General features: G+C 42.4%; 2 protein-coding genes across 5 annotated transcripts in view; one reads left to right on the top strand and one right to left on the bottom strand.

Annotated features, from left to right (window-relative positions):
- Window positions 1–2,452: 2,452 nt before the first annotated feature.
- Window positions 2,453–6,577, bottom strand: B3GALT6 (beta-1,3-galactosyltransferase 6). Its single transcript, XM_006127141.4, has one exon. The coding sequence runs from the start codon at window positions 6,098–6,100 to the stop codon at window positions 5,060–5,062; it is 1,041 nt and encodes a 346-aa protein (XP_006127203.2). The 5' UTR covers window positions 6,101–6,577; the 3' UTR covers window positions 2,453–5,059.
- Window positions 6,578–9,733: 3,156 nt separating this feature from the next.
- SDF4 (stromal cell derived factor 4) overlaps window positions 9,734–21,747 on the top strand; it is a 48,329-nt gene continuing 36,315 nt past the window's right edge. The window contains exons 1-3 of one of the 4 annotated variants that reach the window (XM_075906597.1): window positions 10,181–10,276; window positions 13,702–13,738; window positions 15,525–15,890. In XM_075906597.1, the coding sequence (XP_075762712.1) occupies window positions 15,583–15,890 (308 nt within the window). In that variant the 5' untranslated portion in view covers window positions 10,181–10,276; window positions 13,702–13,738; window positions 15,525–15,582. Of the gene's footprint in view, window positions 9,917–9,957; window positions 10,277–13,701; window positions 13,739–15,524; window positions 15,891–21,747 lie in introns of those variants that run through there. The other 3 variants (XM_075906596.1, XM_075906595.1, XM_075906594.1) reach the window with 3 other exon arrangements.

Below are 21,747 nucleotides of genomic sequence, written 5' to 3'. Positions count from 1 at the left end.
CAGCTCCAAGAAGAGTATTTAGAAGTCAGTTAACGATTTACCTAAAACAGATGCATGCCTCACTGAAAAGCCAATTGAAAGGTCAATTTTTTTAAATAGCAAAAAGATTTTAATTGTTAAGACTTTTAAATCTTGAAGACAACTCAACTGTTTCACTGTTACACATTAAACACAATCACAAGTGATTCTGTATGCCATTTTAAGAATAATTCAAAGGAAAATAAAATTTGACTTCAAACATGGACGATACACAATTTGAAAACTATTAAAGAAATCATCCAGAGACTAACAAAACAGTTAAAATGCTTTTCACGTTGTCAAACAGAATAGTTTTACTACAGCCCTGCAAAGAACACAAATGTAATATGACTATACTACTTCAATTAGTTACTTGCAGCCTGTATCAACTGAGGTGAACCATCTTCCTCTTGTCTTCCAGAGAAGAGTCCTGTGGATGACCATACCTACACATGCTTTATTGGCAGCTTATGTCCAATACCAAGTGACAATAAATTTTACGTCAACTATGATCCTGAAGTTGATTGGAAATTTGTGGGAGTGAAAGCATAACCCCCCCCCCCCCCCCCCAACAACACCATAATAGTAACAAACAAACAGCAAACACACATTTCTTTATGAGGAACTCCCTTAAAGGCCAACTAAAATGCTATTTAACTAAAGTTTTGATTCCATATTTAAGTTAACATATGGTAGATGTAAAAATGTTACAAATTAATATATTTTGGACCTGATCTTGGTTTTTTATACCAGTGGCAAAACTCCCATTAACTTCAATACAAGGATCTTTAAAGGATAGGCCAAAATACTTTTTACTTGTTAGGATCAGAGTTTAGGAATTCTGGGTGAAATCCTAGCCTCAATTATGTCAATGGGAATTTAAAATATATTTGTTATTTAATCCTATTCTCTGTGTACTCTAGAAAGTCAGTCTGTCTGTCTGATCAAGAACTCCTCTTAAATGGTAAGAGCTAGGACCACCAAATCCAGTATACAGCTTCCTCTTATAACTTAAAGCAATGTAAGAGTTTGGCTGTGCCAGGAAAATGGGATTGCTTCTTGTAAAGCCATACACAAAAGAAACAGACTTGCTAAAGCAGTTATAGTCTTCAAAACTGGCATAATTGAGCAAATGTTGAAAGGGTGTGAACCAAGATGAGCCAGAAGCATAGGATGAACCTGGAATAGGATTGGTTCTCAATCAACCACACAGAAAAGTGATTAAACATTGAATTTTGGAGTAATTCTGTTTTGGAACAGTTAAATCAATTGTTAAGGTTTGAAAACTAGAAGAAAATGTCATTGGAAACCAAATTGACTATAGTCCTTTTTTGTTAAAGCATGGAAAATGATAAGAGTTTATAGGGACGAAAAACAAAATACGCTTGATGGAATTCCCGAATTATGGACCCAAGCAACATTGGGTAAATTTGCTAGTATTTTATATGAGTGTGTTGTTTAGGATCTGGGATTTTAAATATTTTTAAAATTAGGTTCACAATTAAATGCAAACAAAACACTTTAGTGCAATAATTAGGGCTCAAATATCAAGTAAGCAGTGTTTTATGTTACTTGACTTTCAAGTGCTTGATACTTAATCTTAACATTGCATTAACAGTAGATTTTAACATGTGACCTCCTAATTAAAGAAATACAATTTTTGAGTTATTTGGTTTGTGAAGCTGATTAACAATTCTGGATTTATAGTTCTGGGTCACCAATTCTTTCTGCTGACTAGCTCAGCAGACTCTTTACCCCAGAACCAACCTTGAGAGGCTTTTTAAACTTACTGAACTGCAATTTACTTGGCTTGCAGATGTTGCACACTATGTCAACTTAACTGAGCATTCAACATGCAGTCATTAAAAACTCAACTTTGGAAGTTTTAAAGTATCAATCAAATCCACAGTGTCAGACAAATTAGAAGTTATTTTAACTTCAGGCACTTGAGTTTTTCAAGCATAAATATTCCGATCGGGACATATTAAAAAAAATGGATCACATCTTCCAAAACAATTATTTTTTGAGCTGAGGCAAAAGATAGCTAATTGCAGACCAAAAGATTGTTATTTAAATCTGTTGTTAGAACAGAACAAGATATAGTTCTATTTGATATTTATCACAATAATTTATGGTTTTAATTGTCCAAGGTGCTGAGTACTCCAGTCTTGATTTTAATTTAAGTACTAGTGAAATAAAGGGGACTACTCAGATGTTTAAGAAAGTGTTTTGCAGGATGAAGATCTATATTCTTGAAACTCAGGGACATGCAAGGAGCTCAGCATTCTACAAAAATGCTAATCATCAGTATATGTGTATATGCACATGTGTATTTTCTATGAGGCAGATGTCACATGGAATATGACAATTTTTCATTCTGAAGCTCAAAACCCTTCAAAAAACAAAAAAAAAGAAAAAGAAGCGACAATGCCCGTGACTTACATAAACATTGATATTTAGACAAATGGGTGATTAGTACATTCTTATCAGGTTAAGAGTCATGCAGCAGATTTTTGGATCTACAACTCAGACCCTGATTATTTAAATTATGAACTGTACATCAAGAAATTCAAGCATTTGACAAATACTTGTGAAATTTAACACTTTCTTAAATAGTTTTAAAATAAGATGACAGCTATCTTAAATGTTTAACAATACATAGTACATTTACAATATTTAAATAAATAAATAATCACAATTACAAACACCAAATGTTATATGTACAATACTCATTTACCCCAAGACTAAAAGAGACATACAGACTTTAAAAGTATTACTGAAGCCACTATAATTTCTCACAACCAGGTGAAGTCAAACCTTTTATTAATCAGGAATATATTCCACTGAAGGGCATACCTGCAGTAAGCATCACTATGTCAAGGTGCAATAGACTGGATGCATCAGATCAGATAAGTTACTTTTTTGATATCTTAATTTTGTTTTTAGAAGGAAAGTTACAGAATATATTGTTGAAATACTCAATGTAAATAAGGAGTTATTTTCCTTTCCAAAAAAGTCTTTCCCCCCGACTTAATACTCTCAAGATGTTATTTAAAAGTACAGATCAGGATTTCAAGAGAAAAAATGCACTTGATTTCTTTGAAATGAATTACTAAATTGTGTTTGAAAAGCAAAAAGCTTTGTCTACACTGCCGCTTGAATGACAAACTTGTGTCACTCACGGGTGCTTAAAAAAAGCTTCCCTTCCTCCCTGACCCTTCTCCCCTCAAAGACAAAAGTTGTGCTATGGGAAGTGGCAGTGTCAACAGCTACTTGTGGGCAAAAGAACTCTCCTGTCAAAAAGGCAAATCCTGCTTGTAAGGGGGGTGGAAGCATTTTGCTGGCAAACAGAGTTTACACTACAAGACTTTTAGCAACTCGGACATGTTGCCTAAAAACAGTGCAGTGTAGACAAAGCCTAACAGTTATTATGATTGCACCTGCTCTTATTATGTAAAGTTTAATGTCTCCCTCCAACATGAGGTGTACCATCCACAGAAAAAGAAATACAATAACAACAACAACAACAACATGAAAGTGCACTGTGCAACAAACAATAAGCAAGATTGAAGAGTGTGGACATGCCCTTTAGGCATCAACTTTAAAGCTCTGTCTTTACTAGAAAAGCAATCTGTTGCTGACAAGGGTTTTCAGAAATGAGTCCCCCAGAACCAGCATGGACAAAGATGCAATTGTGCACACAGATGGAACCATTTTCAACACTATTATAGGATTATTCAAAATCACACAGCTAAAAGTTTTCACAGAAAATGCTAGAATACATTAAGCTCTCAAATAATTATATCGTTGTGCTAAAAGTGGCACATTTATATTCTTGGTTAAACATTCCTGGTAACTTCTGTCAGCAATGGAGTCCTCTAGTGTAGACAGGACAATAGAAAAGTGAAAAAATAAACCTCAGCCATTTATACGCCATATTAGTGTCTGAAATAGCCTATTAAGATTTTTTTTTTTTTTAACAGAATTACTACTTTTTATTTTAAAAATCTAATCCAGATAATTTAATGTAGTTTTGTACTTCTAGTTTGAGACATTATAGGTCCAATCCTGCTCTTACTAATGTAAGTAGTCTTATCGTTTGCATAATCAGAGTATTACTTCTCAGTGGGATCATTTTTTGTAAAAAATTAGGAAGATTTCTTTATACACAATGCACTTGAAGAATACAAGAGCAGCATCTAATCCCAGTAACTGAGTGCTAGGAGTATAGCATAAATGTTTGCTTCCAAATCAAGATACAGTAGTTGAGAACCTACCCTAATATTGCAATATGGCATAACACATACACCTTCCTAAATTCAGACCTATTTAGTAGCTGCCAGATAATCCAGATTACACAATACATTACAAATTATTTAAAGATTATTGAAGATTTAAATTCAGAGATATTACCCAAGACCTTTTACAATTAAATCAGAATACTTTCCAAAGACTAGACACTCCTTCTCCCCCTTCAGTGGGAATATAAAGTAACAAGTGCAAAAATCCAACACTTTCCTTCATTTAGATGCCAGTAGTTCTAAGGAGCCATTTATTCCTACTGACACAAGCAACTGATTTGCTAGCTCTTTATTACAATCTTCAAAACTTGCCAACATGGTTCGCCAAAGTGATATTTTTCCCTGCAAAAATTGAACAGCAGACATTTTCACAATTTTGGGGATGGTGTGAAGACATGACACGTTCTTAACCAAGCTCTTGAATTTGAGACATCTTCCAACCTGCTCTTCATCCAAATTATTTTAAAAAGTTTGTTTTTTCCCCCTTTGCACTAAGTTCCATCATATAATTTTTCTCATTTCCCCCCTTTATTCCTGTATGTTTTGTATCTGTAGACAAATCACAGCACTTCAGTAACTCTTCTGAATTATGGTGCTATGCTGATCCTGCACAGTCTTGACACACAAATCGTGCAAAATCTCAGAATTTTTAAACCCTATTTACAGGGAGTGTGCCCATATGATACTAATCCAGCTCAGAGTTCTCCTTTCACACTTTGCCCTTCCTCTTCCCTCAGCGTTCAGGGGATGCCATCTTTCCTTTGGCAGCACTGTGAAGGAGGCACTCCCCAGTCATACATGTAAGACAGCCTGAGCTTAACCTCCTCCTTGCAGAGCTTCCCTTCTTTGGCCAAAGTCTGATGCTTTTCTAACATGTCCTCAATGCTCTGCTTGTGAGTGACGATATACTTATTGTTGCAGCCCCGTGACTTATATTCAGTGTCAAAACGTGGGTCATGCACCCTCTTCACATCCACAGGAGCCAACCAAGCACCCAAAGAGACATCCTCACTCTGCCACATGTTGAAATAGTCTTGGCTGAGTTGCAGATAATGCACCAGATCTGCAGAGAGTACATAGCCACCACCCAGAGCGTAAGGCAAGTAGTAGTCACATAGAAGCCAAGTGCTCTCTTTCCACTTGCCACCTGACTTCACTCGGCCACGACCAGAAAAGAAGCCCCAGTAAAGACGACGTGGCTCTTTGGCCCTTAGCTCTTCCACAAGTACATCCAGACGTACAAAGGTGTCATCATCTGCCTTGAGGACAAATCGGAAGTCCAAGTGCAGATCAAGCCAGACATACATTGCCAGGACCTTGGCAGTCAGGTTCTCATATGAGTCACGAAGCTCGGGCAGCAACAGCAAGTCCCGGTGACGGCTCTGCTCCAACTCTAAGCTGTGAAGCTCCTCCCCAGTTAGACCACCCGTGCCTATCACAAAACGACACCAGATGTCATCCTGAGGGGGCCGGCCCGCCCCAGAGAGCCAGGTGCTGCGGATGATGCTGCGGCGTTCCGTGTACTTGGGGCCGCTGGCAACGAGGACGGCCAGAAAAGCCGTCTCCTCCGGGGGTGGTGGGGCTGCCGGTGGGGGTGGCCCAGCACCTGCTCCGCCATGGGGCGGCCGCAGGAGCTGGTGGTGGGGCAGGCCCCTCCCCGGCAAGGGCCTGAGGCTCTCAGAGGTGCACTTGGCCAGATAGAGCAGAACCACAGCGAAGAGCACCAGGCCCCCCAGGCCCAGCGCCGTCTTGTGGCGGCACAGGAGTCGCAGCAGCTTCATGGTGGCAGGGAGAGAAGCTGACTGGCAGCAGGCCCCAGGCAGCTGAGGGCAGCCCCTCCTTAGGGCAGCTCCAAAGCAGGCCCAGCCCTCACTCCTTCCTCCTCTTGGGTGGGCAGCGCAGGTTTGGGCGCCAGCCCCTCAGCCACACCCACCCTCAGCGCCTCGCACAGCCCTGAAGATTAGGCGGGAATCGAAGCGACCCCGCCCCTTTCCCACAGAATGTCCCGGATGGAAACGGCTACGGGTCGCGGGCTGGGACACAATTCCCCTGCTGGCTCAGTGAAGAGAGCGCCGCGACTCCCCTCAGCGGCGGCTTCATGCCCCGGTCCCTCCGCTGCTTTCTCTTCGATGGCGGAGCCGCGGCGACAGAGCAGATCCGTCGCTGCCGAGTCAGCGTGATCAGCACCCGCAGCTGTCGGCCGCCCGGCCCTGTGCAAGAGACACAGAAGGGGGAGGGGCTGAGACTAGCGTCACGTGACTACACAGTTCGTCCTCCTGGACTCAGCCCCCATATCGCGCCAGGGCAAGCGAGGCTGAAAGAGTCGCCATCTTGTGTGAGGTCAACCGGCCGGTGGGAGGAGGTCCGAAAGGACGCCATATTGGATCTTGGCAAACTAGGTCGATCAGCAGCCATCTTGTGTGAGGGCAAGCGGGGGGGAGAGGAGGAGAGATCGCCATATTGGATCAAGGCAAAGGAAGTCGAATCAACCTCCATTTTGAATTAGGGCAGGTTGGGGGCGCCCTTGGCTCAGGTTAAGTGTCACAGAGCTATTTAAGTGCCTTAGGGTACTACACAGCATGCTTATTTCGAAATAAGCGATTTGGGATTTTTATTTCAAAATTGCATGTCTACACTACAGCGAAGCCTCAAAATTAGTCCGAGGCAGGCTTCCCTAATGTGGATGTGCTACCTCGATTTAGAGCCCCAGGAGGCACTGAGGAGTAATGACTTTGAATGGCCCCGGGGGAGGAGCTATTTTGAAATAGAAGCAGTGGAGTGTCCACGCGACTGCTATTCCGAAATAGCTATTTCTAAACAAGTATTATTCCTCATGCAATTAAGGTTTGCAGATTTTGAAATAATATATGTTATTTCAGAATAACGGAATTGCTGTAGACGCTTGTATTGTTATTTCAAAATAACTGCTGTGTAGATGCACCCTTACTACAGCTTATGCGCATTGCAGCACATATGGGAGTGAAGGGCACAAGCACAATGCACAAGCAGTGTGTAAGTTCTAGGGATGTAAAATCACGTTTAAAATGTTAACCATTTAAACTGTATGTTTAACCAGTTAACCAGCCCACAGCACAGTGCACCTAAGATAGGGGGGCTGCTTCAGCCAGGCCAGGCACTGGTTAACTGTTTACCTCAGTAAGCATGCCAGTACATCCATAGAAACTACTGCGTTGCTTTACTTAGTAATCTTTACGTCTCTAGTAACTACTGAGAACCTCAGGCCCTCCCCTAGAGGAACCCTGGCATGAGTAACCCCAGCCCTACATTGAACAGCCAAAGCTATCTCAGCTGTGAGCAGGGGTACACAGCCCCGGCTGCAGACCCTGCTGCAAGGAGGGGACTCAGGGCTGAGGCAGGGATCTGGGGCATTGAAATGAGTCCTGAGAGAGTTTGGGTGTGGGAGAGGCTCAGGGTTGGGGATTAGGACGTGGGAGGGAGTGCATGCTCCAGGTGGCACTTACTTCGGGTGCCTTCTCAAGAAGCAGTGACATCTTCCCCTGGGTCTTTGGCGGAGGTGCCACCACCACAATTCCCATTGACCGCAGTTCCTGGCCAATAGGGGATGGACAGCTAGCACTCATGGTGGGAGTATGCATGCAGTGTCCTCTTGGCCATCTCTGTGTCAAAGAGCCAGCCAGATAAAGATGTTGCTGTTTCCAAGTAGCTCCACAGAGCAAAGTAGAGAGCTTGCCAGCTTTGTGTCAAATATCTGGGCAAATGGCATCCTAATCATGCATTGGTCAGGATGTGGGACAATGAGTTAATTATCAAAAGAGTTTCAATTTTATAGGGACATCTGGTCACCCTATCTGAGTCTGCTTCTGGGCCCTTTTCATAAAAGACCAATGTAAAAACTCACAGACTCTGTTGCTGGGGCTGTCTTGGTGGAAGAAGGGCATGAAGCTGGGTGCTGACGTAGGGCCTTTATATATAGGTTAATCTGAACGCCAAGGACCAGATCCTCAAAGGTACTGAGGTGCCTAACTCCCATTCCCATAGACATCAGTGGAAATTAGGCATGTCAGGACCCATGTGACATAATTTAGAAACCATTAGCTTGCTCTTCCCACTCAGGGCTTTATGGTGGCTCGGTGGAATAGCAATTTTTTGGAGACTTCCATGTTATACTTCAGAAACTAAACTTTTTTTTAATTAACCCTCTTGTCCTTATACAGGCAAAGATTACCTATACATTGTGAACTAAGCATGACACAGTGAGGTTTACCTGGCTCAGTAGACAACCTATACAATAACTCTGAGAACTGACCAAGGCCTGGAGAATGGTGTAACTGTGTTAAGGTACCAATTTAATAGAAAAGTTGTCACATTCTTGCAAAACAAAGATTTGATTGTATTATATTTATGTATTCTATTGAGATTCCATACTATTTTTACTTTTTAGTATCATAAGTAGTAAACAACTATTTATATGATCAGAGTGGTAGCTGAGTTAGTCTGTAACTAGAAAAACTTAAACAACAACGAATAGTCTGGCAGCACCTTAAAGACTAACAAAACATGTAGATGGTATCACCAGCTTTCGTGGATACAACCCACTTCTTCAGATGAAGACTCGAACCCATGAAAGCTCATGATACCATCTACATGTTTTGTTAGTCTTTAAGGTGCTGCTAGACTATTCATTGTTTTTTAAGTTTTTCTATTTATATTATGGTAGCCTTTAAGTCCCTATCTGGAATTGAGGTCTGATTGCACTGCACATAAATAAGAGAGGCTGTGTCTAGACTGGACAGTTTTTCCAGAAAATCAGTTGCTTTTCCAGAAAAACTTGCCAGCTGTCTACACTGGCTGCTTGAATTTCTGCAAAAGCACTGACTTCCTACTGTAAGAAATCAGTGCTTTTTGCGGAAATACTATATTGCTCCCGTTCGGGGAAAAGTACCTTTTGCACAAAACTTTTGCGCAAAAGGACCAGTGTAGACAGCTGAGATTTGTTTTCCGCAAAAAAGCCCCGATCGCAAAAATGGAGATCGGGGCTTTTTTGCGGAAAAGCGCGTCTAGATTGGCACGGACGCTTTTCTGCAAAAAGTGCTTTTGTGGAAAAGCGTCCGTGCCAATCTAGACGCTCTGTTCCGAAAATGCTTTTAACGGATAACTTTTCCATTAAAAGCATTTCCGGAAAATCATGCCAGTCTAGGTCGCCAGACTGTCTTAAAGAAACAGAGCAGACAAGAGGTAAAGGGTGGGGCTATCACATGGAAATAAATTAATAAAAGAGTTTTGTAAATGCCTCTGCTGTTTTGTTGTTACTTTGGGGTAGAGGAAGGATGAGGAGCAGTAGGAATGGGGATGTTACAGAGAGTAAGGGAACTGGTAAATTCCATTTCTTAATATTTCTATTTTATATAGTTAACATCTCAGCTTGAGCAGTGTCACCTAGTAGTCGCCTGGAGGATACTCTGGTCCTAATCAAGGGTGGCTGCCAACAGTATCCAGGTTAACATTTGCTTCTCCGCCCCAATCAAAGATGGCCACCCACGGCCACCAAACGAAATAGGTACTAGCTATAGCGGGCTCTTTGCCCCACACAAAGATGGCCGCCTACTACAGCCAAGGTAAATATGGCGCACTCTCTCTTCCCTCATCCAAGATGGCCTCTCGCTCTGCGGTCCCCTTTTCGTAGGCAAGCTGGCGGTGCCTGCTTTGACCTCACGCTTTCTTCCCGCTGCTCGGGTGTCCGTTCCTCCCAGCAGCGAGACCTCTCTGTGCGTTTGGTCCCCGCCCCTGCGCTGTGGCTCCTTTCCGCCACTCAGGCGGTCGGGAAGCCCCGGGGCCTGGCGTTAGTGGTGAGTGGCACTTCCGGTTTCCTGTCACCCCTCAGCGGCTGCTGCCGAGGGGCTTTCGGAGAAGCGCCAGGCGGGGGCGGGGGCCAGCGGCGCGGAGGGGCATGAGGAGCCTGGCCGCATCCCGCAGAGGTACTGTCCGGAGATGCCTACCGCGAAGCGGGGGGGAGCCGCGCCCTTCTACCCCTCGTCTGGGCTTCGGGCGCGCGGGAGGGGCACAGGCGAGACCCCCCCACCTGTGCTTGGAGGCGCCGGGGGGGGGGGGATGAGGGGTACAGCCGAGACCCTCACCTGGGCTTGTGGGCACTGGGCGGAGGAGCCTAGACACTGGGGCAGAGCTGGGAACTTGACACAGCTGATGGGCGGAGGGAGGCTTAAGAGTCTGGAGCTGGCTATGTGAGTTGGAGGTGGGGGGCACTATGGGACCAGGAGTTGTCAGGGGGTTACTTCCCCCCCCTAGTTGCTTGACCAGCCTCGTCCATTCCTTTCAGCTCCCTGTCCCCAGGTTCTTATTCTCTCTCACACTGACACTCACACTCTCTGTCTCTCACTCTGCATGTGGCTGTCACCCCTGGGGGAATTCTGTGACAAAGCAATTAAAAATTCCCTGTACTCTTAAATCCTGCTCATTTTATTTGTCAAATGAACACTATAATCACACCAGTTTGAATTGTGTTGGTAATTTATTTCAAAATACTTGTCACCATACAAATGACAAAAAAATTCCCCCAGGAGTATAGCGTTAAAACTCTACAACAGCCCAGTTCCTGTTTCTCTGGCCTTTCTCACCTAGAGCAGCTGGACACGCAGTGCTTAATTTGTAATGAATGAGGTGCCAAAGCTCAAGCAATTTTTTTACTTTCATAACTGATGCTGCAAGCTCAGAGGTATGAGTGACTATATTAGGGATGTTAAATATTAGTTAATAGAATAGTCGATTAACCTTATTGTTTGTTTGACTATTCTATAGTCCTTGTGAGTGGGACCAGCAGCACCCTGCCACTCTGTGCTGCTGCCTCTGTACCCGGCATGAGCTGGAACTTAGCTGGACGGACTGACTGCCTGCCTGGCTCCTAATACACTTTAAATGCAGAGCCATAGCAGGGGTAGGTCCTGGACCCAGTGCAAGCCAGGAGTGAGATGGCCTGCTGGCCAGCCTGCTAAAAAATTTGCTCTCAGAGGGTGGGGGTGGAAATGCATGTACAGGCAGGGTTACGTACAAGATAGGGACTGTAGGTTTGTTCTTAAGTTGAATCTGTATGTAAGTCGGAACTGGCGTCCAGATTCAGACACTGGTGAAACTGACCGCCAGTTCTGACTTACATACAGAATCAACTTAAGAACCCCAGGCGTCCCCAAGTCAGCTGCTGCTGAAACTGATCAGCAGCTGATTCCAGGAAGCCCGGGGCACAGCAACTCTGCCTGGGGCTTCCTGTAGTCAGCGCTGGTCAGTTTCAGCAGAAGCTGACTTGGGGACGCCTGGGGCAGAGCAGCTGGGGTGCTGCTGGGTTGCTCCAGTAGCACCACTCCTCGGTGCTACTGGACCAACCCAGCAGCACCCCATCTGCTCTGCCCCAGGGTCCTGATTCAGCTGCTGCTGAAACTGACCAGCAGCGGCTGAATCAGGACCTGGGGCAGAGCAGCTGGGGTGCTGCCGGGTTGGTCCAGTAGTGCCCAGAGCGGTGCTGCAGGACCAATCGGCAGCGCCCCAGCTGCTCTGCCCCAGAGTCCAAAACAAAAGCCTGGTCTGCTGGGGGGGGGGGGGGGGGAGCACACTAGCTGCGCCCCCCCCCCCCAGCAGACCAGGGACACGGGGAGCAGAGCCGCAGCGGCAGCGGGGTGCCGCGCCTCTGAGGCTTTGCTCTGGCAAAGCCTCAGAGGCGTGGGACCCCCCCGCGGCTGCGGCTTCAGTCTCCAGCAGACCACAGGCACCCAGACTGAAGCGGCAGCAGCTCTGGCAAAGCCTCAGAAGCGCGGGAACCCGCCCGGTGCCCCTGGTCTGCTGGAGACGGTCTCCAGCAGACCAGGGGCACCGGAGCAGCTTACGAACGGGGCTTTCTCCGTTTGTAAGTGCGGATCCGACGTAAGTTGGATCCGCGTAAGTCGGGGACTGCCTGTAGTTGTTCCCAACCTTTTTCATAGTGAGGACCACCAACTCACTCAAAAACAGTTGGTGGACCTGCACTTAAACATTTGCATATTCATTTTGATAATTTACATATTCAATACAGTAATTTTAAATACTTCTTATTTTTATAAGAATAGAGAACTAAACATTTCTGCTAAAATAGAAATATTCCTCCAGCTGGAATACTAGTCAATTCACACCTTAGTAAAGATTCTTTGAGCTTTTAAGAGCTGCATGTGAAGATAATGAAGGATAACAGTGCTTTGTGTGGTAAATCTTGGTTTCTCTTTGGCTAGGTGATTAAGAGTTAATGATTTCTTAGTAATTCATTTTGGGTAAAAGTTGTTTGTGGTGATTTATATTAAATAGCTTAAACCAGCACATTTGCTTCAGTTTCACTTATTAATGCATGAATGTAAGTTTCAGCATACTTCAGTATTTTTAAAGTGGGTAGTGAGGAGAACGGGATTTTGGGGGCAGCCACTTTCCCCCTGGTGCTTGGCCCTGCTGGTCGAGGCAGCTGCTTTTCCCCGGCGCTTGGCCCCGCTGGCCGGGCACATAGCGGCCACTGGAGCTGGAACTGGGGCCACAGTGAGGCTGCCCCAGTAGGAACAGCCTCACCAGGTCCTGGCTCCAGTCGCAGCACACCCAGCTGCCACCTCACCACTCATTCTGCTGCTGCCTGGGGATGTGGGTGGGAAGGGAATTCCCTGGAAACCCCCCCAGGGGGCAGGACTAAAAAAAAAAGCTGGGGGCGTGGCCTACTAGACGGGTTCAAAGCCTGCCGCTGGTCTTTGGCATTAACCTATAAACTTTTGCTTATTGGTGAATCGACATCTCTATAAACCACCAAGTCTACATGTGCAGAATTCCCCCAGGAGTAGGTGGCTGTGTATGTTAGAAAAGGTGATCCAGAGGCGGATGGAGTAGATGGGCTTCTTTATTGCTGACTCTTACTTTTCCTCAGACCTCCCCCCGCCCCCAACCCTGATCCAAGTGAGCAATAAATTAACCACAGGTTCATTCTTTTATCTATTACAACTTCCCTTAACGCCTTATTTAGTAATATATAACACCCATATAATGAATAGTAATAACTGTAATGAATATAATTATTCCTGCCCCTGTTTACAGCACTTTTAGTTGAAGCATGCAATTCTCACACTACAAACTTCCTTAATCAGCAATTTACAGCAGAGAGCAGGAGGGTTGGGAATGTGACCCTGAATATATATTTTATGTGTCTGGAAAGGGGAAGATAACATTACTTTTACACACAGAGTATTCATTAGAAAGTTACATTTCTTGTACAGCTGCATGCTCTTATCAACCCTAACTAGCAGGAAGGGAAAGGGTAGTAAATGTTGTCTATCAAGTAGAAGAAATACCATGGTAACACTAACCTCAGTTAACCCTTACATACTTACAGCTTTTCCTCAAGTTGCTGCTGTACAGTTGAGCTATGGGTGAGTAAGATAGGGAAGGCAAACGTTCAGAGTTCGATAGAACGTGGTGTTAGCTTACAAAAAGGGAAACTTGAAATGAACTTGTTCAGTTCAGCCTTGTAAAAATTATAATGAAAATGTATCAGCCCAAACAGAATTTGCTTAAATTTACCATGATGATGGGACTATCTGGTAGGGATGTAAAAGGTTAACCGGTAAGAGCTGGATCAGCTCCCTACCCATCCCAGCTACGATTTTTAGCAGTTACATGAATACATTTTGGAATGCATTTTACATCCCTGCTATCTGGTAAGGTTTTTTCATTTTTGACTAAAAAAAGAGTGCCCTCTAAGTAGCTTTCCCGTGTAGATAGCTATATTCTTAAATCCTCCCTCAGTGGCGACTACTGTGCGTTTCATAGATGCTGTATAATGTTCCTCCACCACTTATCCCTTTAAAAAAATCTTTTGCATCATATTTGCTAAAACTTTTAATACTGTTACAACTCTACCAGGATTCTGTCTGAAACTTCATTTAGTAATTGGCTAAATCTCCTTTTACCATGATGCTCTAGTAAAGACAGATTTAAAATGTGGTATTAGTCTGAAAAATTACTTAATGCATTATGATAATCCTTCTTTGTTTCCAACTAATTCTTTCTGCTACCCCTAGAAATATTTTTTGGTAATTTGGTCATGCGTTGCCCTCAAAAAGTCTTGAAATCTGTTGGCACACACCTTAGGTTTAGAATCAGTACTCTCTTTCAGTGCTGAACTGAATTGAGAATGCTAACTGAAATAGGAAGGAATAAAACCTTAATTTAGGTCCTGATTTTACAAATACTTGTCCATTGAAGCACTTCTGACTGTTTGAAGCTGGGAGAGAATGATAGGGAATGGACCACTTGGTGGAGATTGGATCATCGGTCTGATACTGAGGCCCTTCTTACGTTGCATATACATGTGTTTGCAAGATTGGGACCTTAGGCCGTAGTTCTTCAGTGAGTTTTATGCCCGTGCAGTGCCTCATTTGACTGCAAGTGATGTTCTGTGCAAACACAAACATCTGCCTATATCAGCATTCCTCAAAGTGAGCCATAGGCCTGCTTTGGGAAAGCTGCAAACGAGCCCGCACCACTTTGTTTACCATTAGGGTCCGTAGCCAGGGAGCCTTGTGACTCCTATGGGCTCCAGTTTGCCATTTCCAGCCAAGGGGAGCTGTGGGAAGAAGCACATCATGGCCAGTGCAAGATAGGGAGGAGGCGGGGGAGCTTAGAGGCAAGCTGTCGAGACTCTCTATCAAGGAATGAGATCTCTTAAAAAGACAATTTTCAGAGCAAAACCAAATGTTAGAACTGTTTTCTCTGGTTGTAGAATGTAGCTTCATATTTCCCTAAACTTGTCTGATGTATGCTAGAATTATGCTGGTAATGTAACATTTTTGCCTCAGCCTTTGTCATCTGATCCTTGCATGTGCTCTTGTGAAATAGATGCATGTATATTGAACTTCATGACATTCCCTACAATCAGATTTTACTCTCCTCCCTTTTTTCTTTTAATAGCTGGAACTGCTTTTGCACTAAATTGCACTAAACTTCTTTGCTAAACCTGCTTCATACTCTAGTTACTTTTAGAATAAGTTGAATTTTGTAAGTGCAAAACAGCTTTGTCTTTTTTAAGATAAGCTTTTAAATGTTGACCAACAGAATATGCTGGGTTTTTACTTTTAGAATGGCGCTTAAAGTAAAATTGTGACTTTACAATGTTGGGTTCCTTATTTCTACTTCTTTCCCTCCCCCTATCTCCAGGTCATTTAATCTTTCACCATAATTTAACTTGTTAATATTTTGGACAAGAAGAACAACAATGATGTCAAAGCAGGCATTCCTCTGCAGTTTGGGTTCTCTCTATTTGTCCCTCCTGCTTGTGTTCCTGCTGATGGATGTCTATGCCAGGCCTGCAAACAATTCTGCCTTAAAAGAGAAAGTGGTTGACAGCAAAGATGAGAATGAAATCTTGCCTCCAGACCACCTAAATGGGGTCAAAATGGAGATGGATGGACATCTTAACAAGGAGTTTCATCAAGAGGTTTTTCTAGGAAAAGAGATGGAAGAGTTTGATGAAGATTCTGAGCCAAGAAGGAACAGAAGGAAGCTTATGGCCATATTTTCAAAGTAAGTTATGTCATAGAAGGACTGATGCACATTGTTCTTGACAGACTGTGTTCATTTTTTTTGACTCTATAATTCTTTCTCTACCTTCATTACACTTCTTTGAAAGGGTTTTTTTTTGGGGGGGGGGGAGGGAGATCACAGTAAGAGGAATGATCAAATTTGCCTAAAGCATTACATACAACTAACTTAAGTCCCAACCCTTTAAACTAAACAGTGGGACTTAACGTGTGAGGTTCTCCCCACCTCCAGTGCCTGTGCAGAACCACATTAATCAGCTTTCAGGATTGGAGCATTAGATTGTTAGTAAAATCCCCCACAGAAAATGAAATTCTCACGTGTAAACACATACTGTTGAATAACTGCTTGGATTACTAAAATTTGAAAGATTTAGGAGTGTTTTTTCCCCCTTCCAAGCTTCTTTACTTTTTGAGTGCTTTGGGTATAGTCAGGCTCACTTTCTCCTTTCATGCATTAGTGCAGCACAGCTTTCCAAAGGACAGGGCACTTTAAATTGGAAAATGTGAGTTCTGTTCTAGATTCCGCACCTGGAGCTGCATTGTGGCTGTGGGCAATTCAGTTCATTTTTTGTGTTGCTCAGTTTGTTTAGAGCTGCTATTGGGCCTGGACATACTTCCCTTCAGATATGATCCACAGAAATACTAGCAAGGGAAAAGAAAATATTGCTGATAAAATCTGGACAAAAAAGATGAACTCCACAAAAAGCTCACTTTTCCATTGCACATGGTCACTTTCTGTTCAAAAGCCCTTGAGTTGATAGTATGTCAAACTCTATTTAAATATATAAAAGAAAAAAAAACCTTAAATTACTCCTGACACCTTAGTATCTTGGTCTATCCCCAAGCCTTTAAAAATTGAAATCATTTCTCAATTTTTTTTTTCATTCTTCATGTGTTCTGGGAGAGTGTACAGAATTCTGTTGCTGCAGCAGTTAAATATATGTTGTACACAATGTCCGACAGCTTAAAAAGGGAAGTATAAGGAAAGAGAAGGTATAACATTTAATTTGTGACATACTAAATATCCGTACTTCAAGTTTCTCAGAGTAGTTGAACATTTGTTCTAATATAACAATTCCCCCTCTCCCATGTTAAACATAAAATTTGCCCACTTTTTGTATATGTTTAAAAAGCACCTTTTGTTCTGTTAGGAGAAACTTCTTCAAATCAATAATTAGATAAATTCTTATTTTAGCAGACCAGGAAATCAGTGAATTTAAATGCACTTGTGTGAATTTTAAGACTAGAACATACGAAGAATAAAAACACTGTGAATTGTCATAACCACTAGGTGGTAGAGTTGCTTCTCTTTTTGTTTTGCATCCCTGGTTTTATTGATTATAACACTGTAGACTGAGTTGGTACTTCTAACTTTATTCTAATGGCAGTAAAAAAAGATCTTGAATGTGATTCTCGCCCCCCCCCCCCCATTGGTTTCTTCTAAGGTATTCATTTAGCATTCACTTCCCTAACCAAACAGCATCTACTCATGAAATGTCTGATTTGTAGTTGTTGGGGGCAGGATAATTCTGTGGTGTGTTGTAACAACACCATGCCTATTATTAGAGCCCTGGACAGATGAAAATTTTTTATCCACAGCTGAGCTAAAAAAATGGCCTGCAAAACTTTGTCTCTTTAGCCACTGCAACACACTCAGCTCTGAAAACATAACTTACTAATGAAAAACACTGGAATATCTTATTTATTTTCAACATCAGTTGTCAAAGGGTTAAAACAAAGTGTATTTTTCAAATACTAACAAATTTATGTAGTTATGGTAGTTACCGTGGCTTATCCTTCTATACTTAAACTAAAATAATTTGCTAATCTGTTGTCCAATCCTTCTCTCCACTTAGTTTGTTTACAAAGTAAGGATTTATTGTTGACTGTATTAAATAACTGGCAATAATGAAACTGAAAGTTGATTAGTACATTCAGTTGTTGATCAGTGATTCATGCAAGTCACAAATTGCAGTCTCCTTTTGGTTTTATCTGTTTGTTGTAATGAAGGCTGCCTTGGCAGGTCAAAAAACAGTTTGACTGCCATTGTCCTGAGCTTAGAAATGATTGACCTAATTAAAGTTCTTTTCCAGTGTTCCCTCATGAAATCAGAGTAGAAGCTTCGCCAAATTCTTTGGGGAATTAAGAAGCAGCTTGTCTTCTGGATGTACTCCTAAAGATTGTTTTATAAAAATGACCTTCCTTTATCCACTGGTAAAGAGACATTGAGGAGAAGGAAAATGCCTCTGTTAAAGATGTCTAAAAAATGCATTTCTCTTTTAATGAGCAGCAGCTAAGATTCCGGGATCTGTTTACATGTCACTTGAAATGATGCCTTCAAAGTGTAGTGTATTATCTAGTAAGGTGATTAGGAAAAAAGGTGAGACACTACAGGTTGAACCTCTCTAGTCTGGATCCTGCGGGACCTGACCAGTTCTGAATGAGAGAATTTTCTGGACCATGGGAGGTCAATATTATAAGCAGTGGAAGCTGCTAGACTGTACTGTTAGAGGTCATTTAGGGGTAAATTAGAGCTAAATAACAGCACAAAACACTGAGAGCAAGGACTGGTGGACATAAACAGACTTTATGGGATTGTGGGAAACTTGGCCACGCCCACAAAAAGTGGACATCCAGCTAACTAAAATCATTCTGGATGACGCATGTTTCTGGATGAGAGAGTTCTGAATTAGAGGTTCAACCTGTACTCCTTTACTTGAAAAGGCAACTCAGAGTTAGAGATTTTTATTCTGTCCACATTCTTCTGGATAAATTAGTAACTATTGGATCTTTTAAGCCCTTATCAAAATGGGCATGTTTTTAAACCTAAAGTCTGAGATAGAAATTTGAAACTGAGACAAATGAGTAAAAGCAGTTGCTGTACGAGGGAGTAGTCTTGTATAGGTCCAGTCTTACATGGAGATTAGGAGTACTTTAATTCCCCCCGTCCCATCTCTTGTACGATTGGGGGATGTTGTCTTTTTAAATAGATAACTTGACCCAGTAGCCAGATATTTAACTAGTGTTGCCCTTGAACAACAACAGGGCTGAAATGACCAGAGGTCAGGGAAATAGAAATTTTTTTCTTCAACTTTGAGCCTGGAATTTCTTGTATCTTACAAAGTAAAGCTCCTTTAATGGACTGGTGTTTAGAGTAAACTTAGCCAAAGCAGATCTGCCAAATGTATTCTGCAGACAACTCTTGTTAAATCTGTTAAAATAATTGTTATATTGTCATGTTTTACATGATTTTTCCCATCTCAGAAAATTTGGTTAGCCTTGTTTCAATTATTCTCTAGTGTTACTCTTCTCAAAGTGTGCTTTGTCAAATTAATAAGGGAAGCAGCCTTTCTTTCATACAAAAGAGTAGCTGACATTTTTGTGGTCTGTAATTAATGTGTTTTTGATCAAGTCCAGTTTGTCTTGTGAGGTAAGCTCAATGATGTAATGAGCTGAGTATCTCTAATTGGAATTTAAAATGTAACTTTCACTTTTGAAATGATTTTGCACATCAGTCATCAAATAGACCTAGGGAGTAAGAAATTGTGCCTAGGCAATATCTGTTGAAACATTCATACATTATATAACCATTACAAATTATGGGGACAAGAGGCAAAATATGGTAAGTTCTGTGTTCAATGCAGCACAGCCCTTTTTGTTCCATTGTATTTTAACAATTCCTCAGCTCATGTTAGCCTGTACAGCCTTCTAAAGCTGTGTTCCGTACTATACAGTTTACATTTCCTTGAATTGTATTCATAAACTTCTTTTTCTTCTCTAAGATTTTAGAAATCCTGAAATAAATAAGATTGTGTAATTGTCAAGAGTAAGGGTCATATACAAAGTGGAAACTCAGTCAAATTACAAGTGTTGACTATAAGCAAACAACACAGGCAGGAGTGGCTCGAGGAGAACTGCTGGCAACTGGCGCCTTGGGCGGAATGTGCGTTCGGCACCCCCGCCTCCATAGCCCTCAATGCCGTGATGTCATCATTGGGCACTGCGTTAAATGTGGCGGCCGAGGCAACTGTCGAGGTTGCCTATATTTACGGGCCGCCCCTGAACACAGGTATGTAGGGGCAAGATTAGAAAGGTAAAGGCACAAAATAAGCGAATCTAAGTAGAGACATAAAGGGTAACAAGATATTCTACAAGTATATTAGAAGCAAGAGGAAGACTAAGGAAGGGTAGGCCCATTGCTCAGTGAAGAGGGAGAAACAATAACAGGAAACTTGGAAATGGCAGAGGTGCTTAATGATTTCTTAGTTTTGGTTTTCGTCAAGAAGATGGATGGTGACAGGATGTCTAACATAGTGAATGTTAGTGGAAATGGGGTAGATTTAGAAGTTAAAATAAAAAAGTTAAAAATTACTTAGAAAAGTCAGATGTCTTCAAGTCACCAGGGTCTAATGAAGTGCATCCTAGAATACTCAAGGAGCTGATAGAGGAGGTATCTGAGTCTTTAGTTATCATCTTTGAAAAATCATGGAAGTCAGGAGAGATTCCAGTAGACTGGAAAAGGACAAATATAGTGTCCATCTATAAAAAGGGAAATAAGAACAACCCAGGAAACTACAGACTAGTTAGTTACTTCTATGCTAGGGAAGATAATGGAGTGAATAATTAAGGAATCTATCTGTGAACACCTGGAAGATAATAAGGTGACAGCCAGAATGAATTTGTAAAGAACAAATCATGTCAAACCAATCTGATAGTTTTCTTTGATAGGATATCAAGCTTTGTGGATAAGGGACAAGCGGTGGACATGTTATACCTAGACTTTAGTAAGGCATCTGACATGGTCTTACATGACCTACTTATCAGTAAACTAGGGAAATGCAACCTAGATGGGGGCTACTAGAAAGTGAGTGCATAACTGACTGGGTAACCATTCTCAGAGACTAGTTATTAACGGTTCACAATCATGCTGGAAGGACATAACAATTGGGATTGCGCAGGGGTCTCGTTTTGGACCAGTTCTGTTCAATATCTTCATCAGTGATTTAGATGGCAGCAAGTACACATATTAAGTTTGCAGATGATACTAAGTTCCTTGGGTTTGCAAGTGTTTTGGAGGATAGGGTCAAAATTGAAAATGATCTGAACAAACTAGAGAAATGGTCTGGACCACAAGCTAAATATGAGTCAACAGTGTGACACTGTTTCAAAAAAAAAGTTGGGTTGTCAATTAATGGGCATTAACGCCTGCGATTAACGCAGGGTAGAATTAACCCGTTAAAAAAATTAATGCACATTAATCGCAGAGGGTGGCAAACCAGCATGAGCTGCTCTGGAGACCATCTCTGATAAGGCGCAGTAATGCAAACCAGAGGGCGCATGGAAAAAAGAAGTGTCGAGAGAGGAAAAAAACCTGAAGGTGTCCCAACTCCAATGGAGAAGTAAACAAAAAGTAAAAACCCTGACACCTGTCCCTCTCCCCTCCCAGGTGACCATATTTTTTTGAAATAAAACAGCCTGGAGGGGCTTGTCAGGGTGTTGCAAAGAGGAGGGAGAAAAATGGTTTTCTTTGACTTCTGATGGTAGGACAAGAAGCAATGGGCTTAAATTGCAGCAAGAGAGGGTTTAGGTTGGATATTAGGAAAAACTTCCTAACTATCACGGTGGTTAAACACTGGGATAAATTGCCTAGGGAGGTTGTGGAATCTCCATCACTAATGATGTTTAAGAGCAGGTTGGATAGACAACTACCAAGGATGATCTAGGTGGTGCTTGGCCCCGCCATGAGGGCAGTGAACTGGACTCAGTGACCTCTCAAGGTCCCTTCCAGTTCTGACTCTAGGGTACTTGTCATAATCTTGGATTCTGTTTGATGCTAATCT

Source organism: Pelodiscus sinensis, chromosome 23, assembly GCF_049634645.1.
Source record: "Pelodiscus sinensis isolate JC-2024 chromosome 23, ASM4963464v1, whole genome shotgun sequence".
Classification (NCBI taxonomy): Eukaryota; Metazoa; Chordata; order Testudines; family Trionychidae; genus Pelodiscus; species Pelodiscus sinensis.
Note: the sequence above shows the minus strand (reverse complement) of the source record. Positions and strands in the feature narration are given on the sequence as shown.

Bases quoted from the DNA above. Each gene is read 5' to 3' on its own strand.
- B3GALT6 (XM_006127141.4), bottom strand. From the start codon at position 6,100: ATGAAGCTGCTGCGACTCCTGTGCCGCCACAAGACGGCGCTGGGCCTG.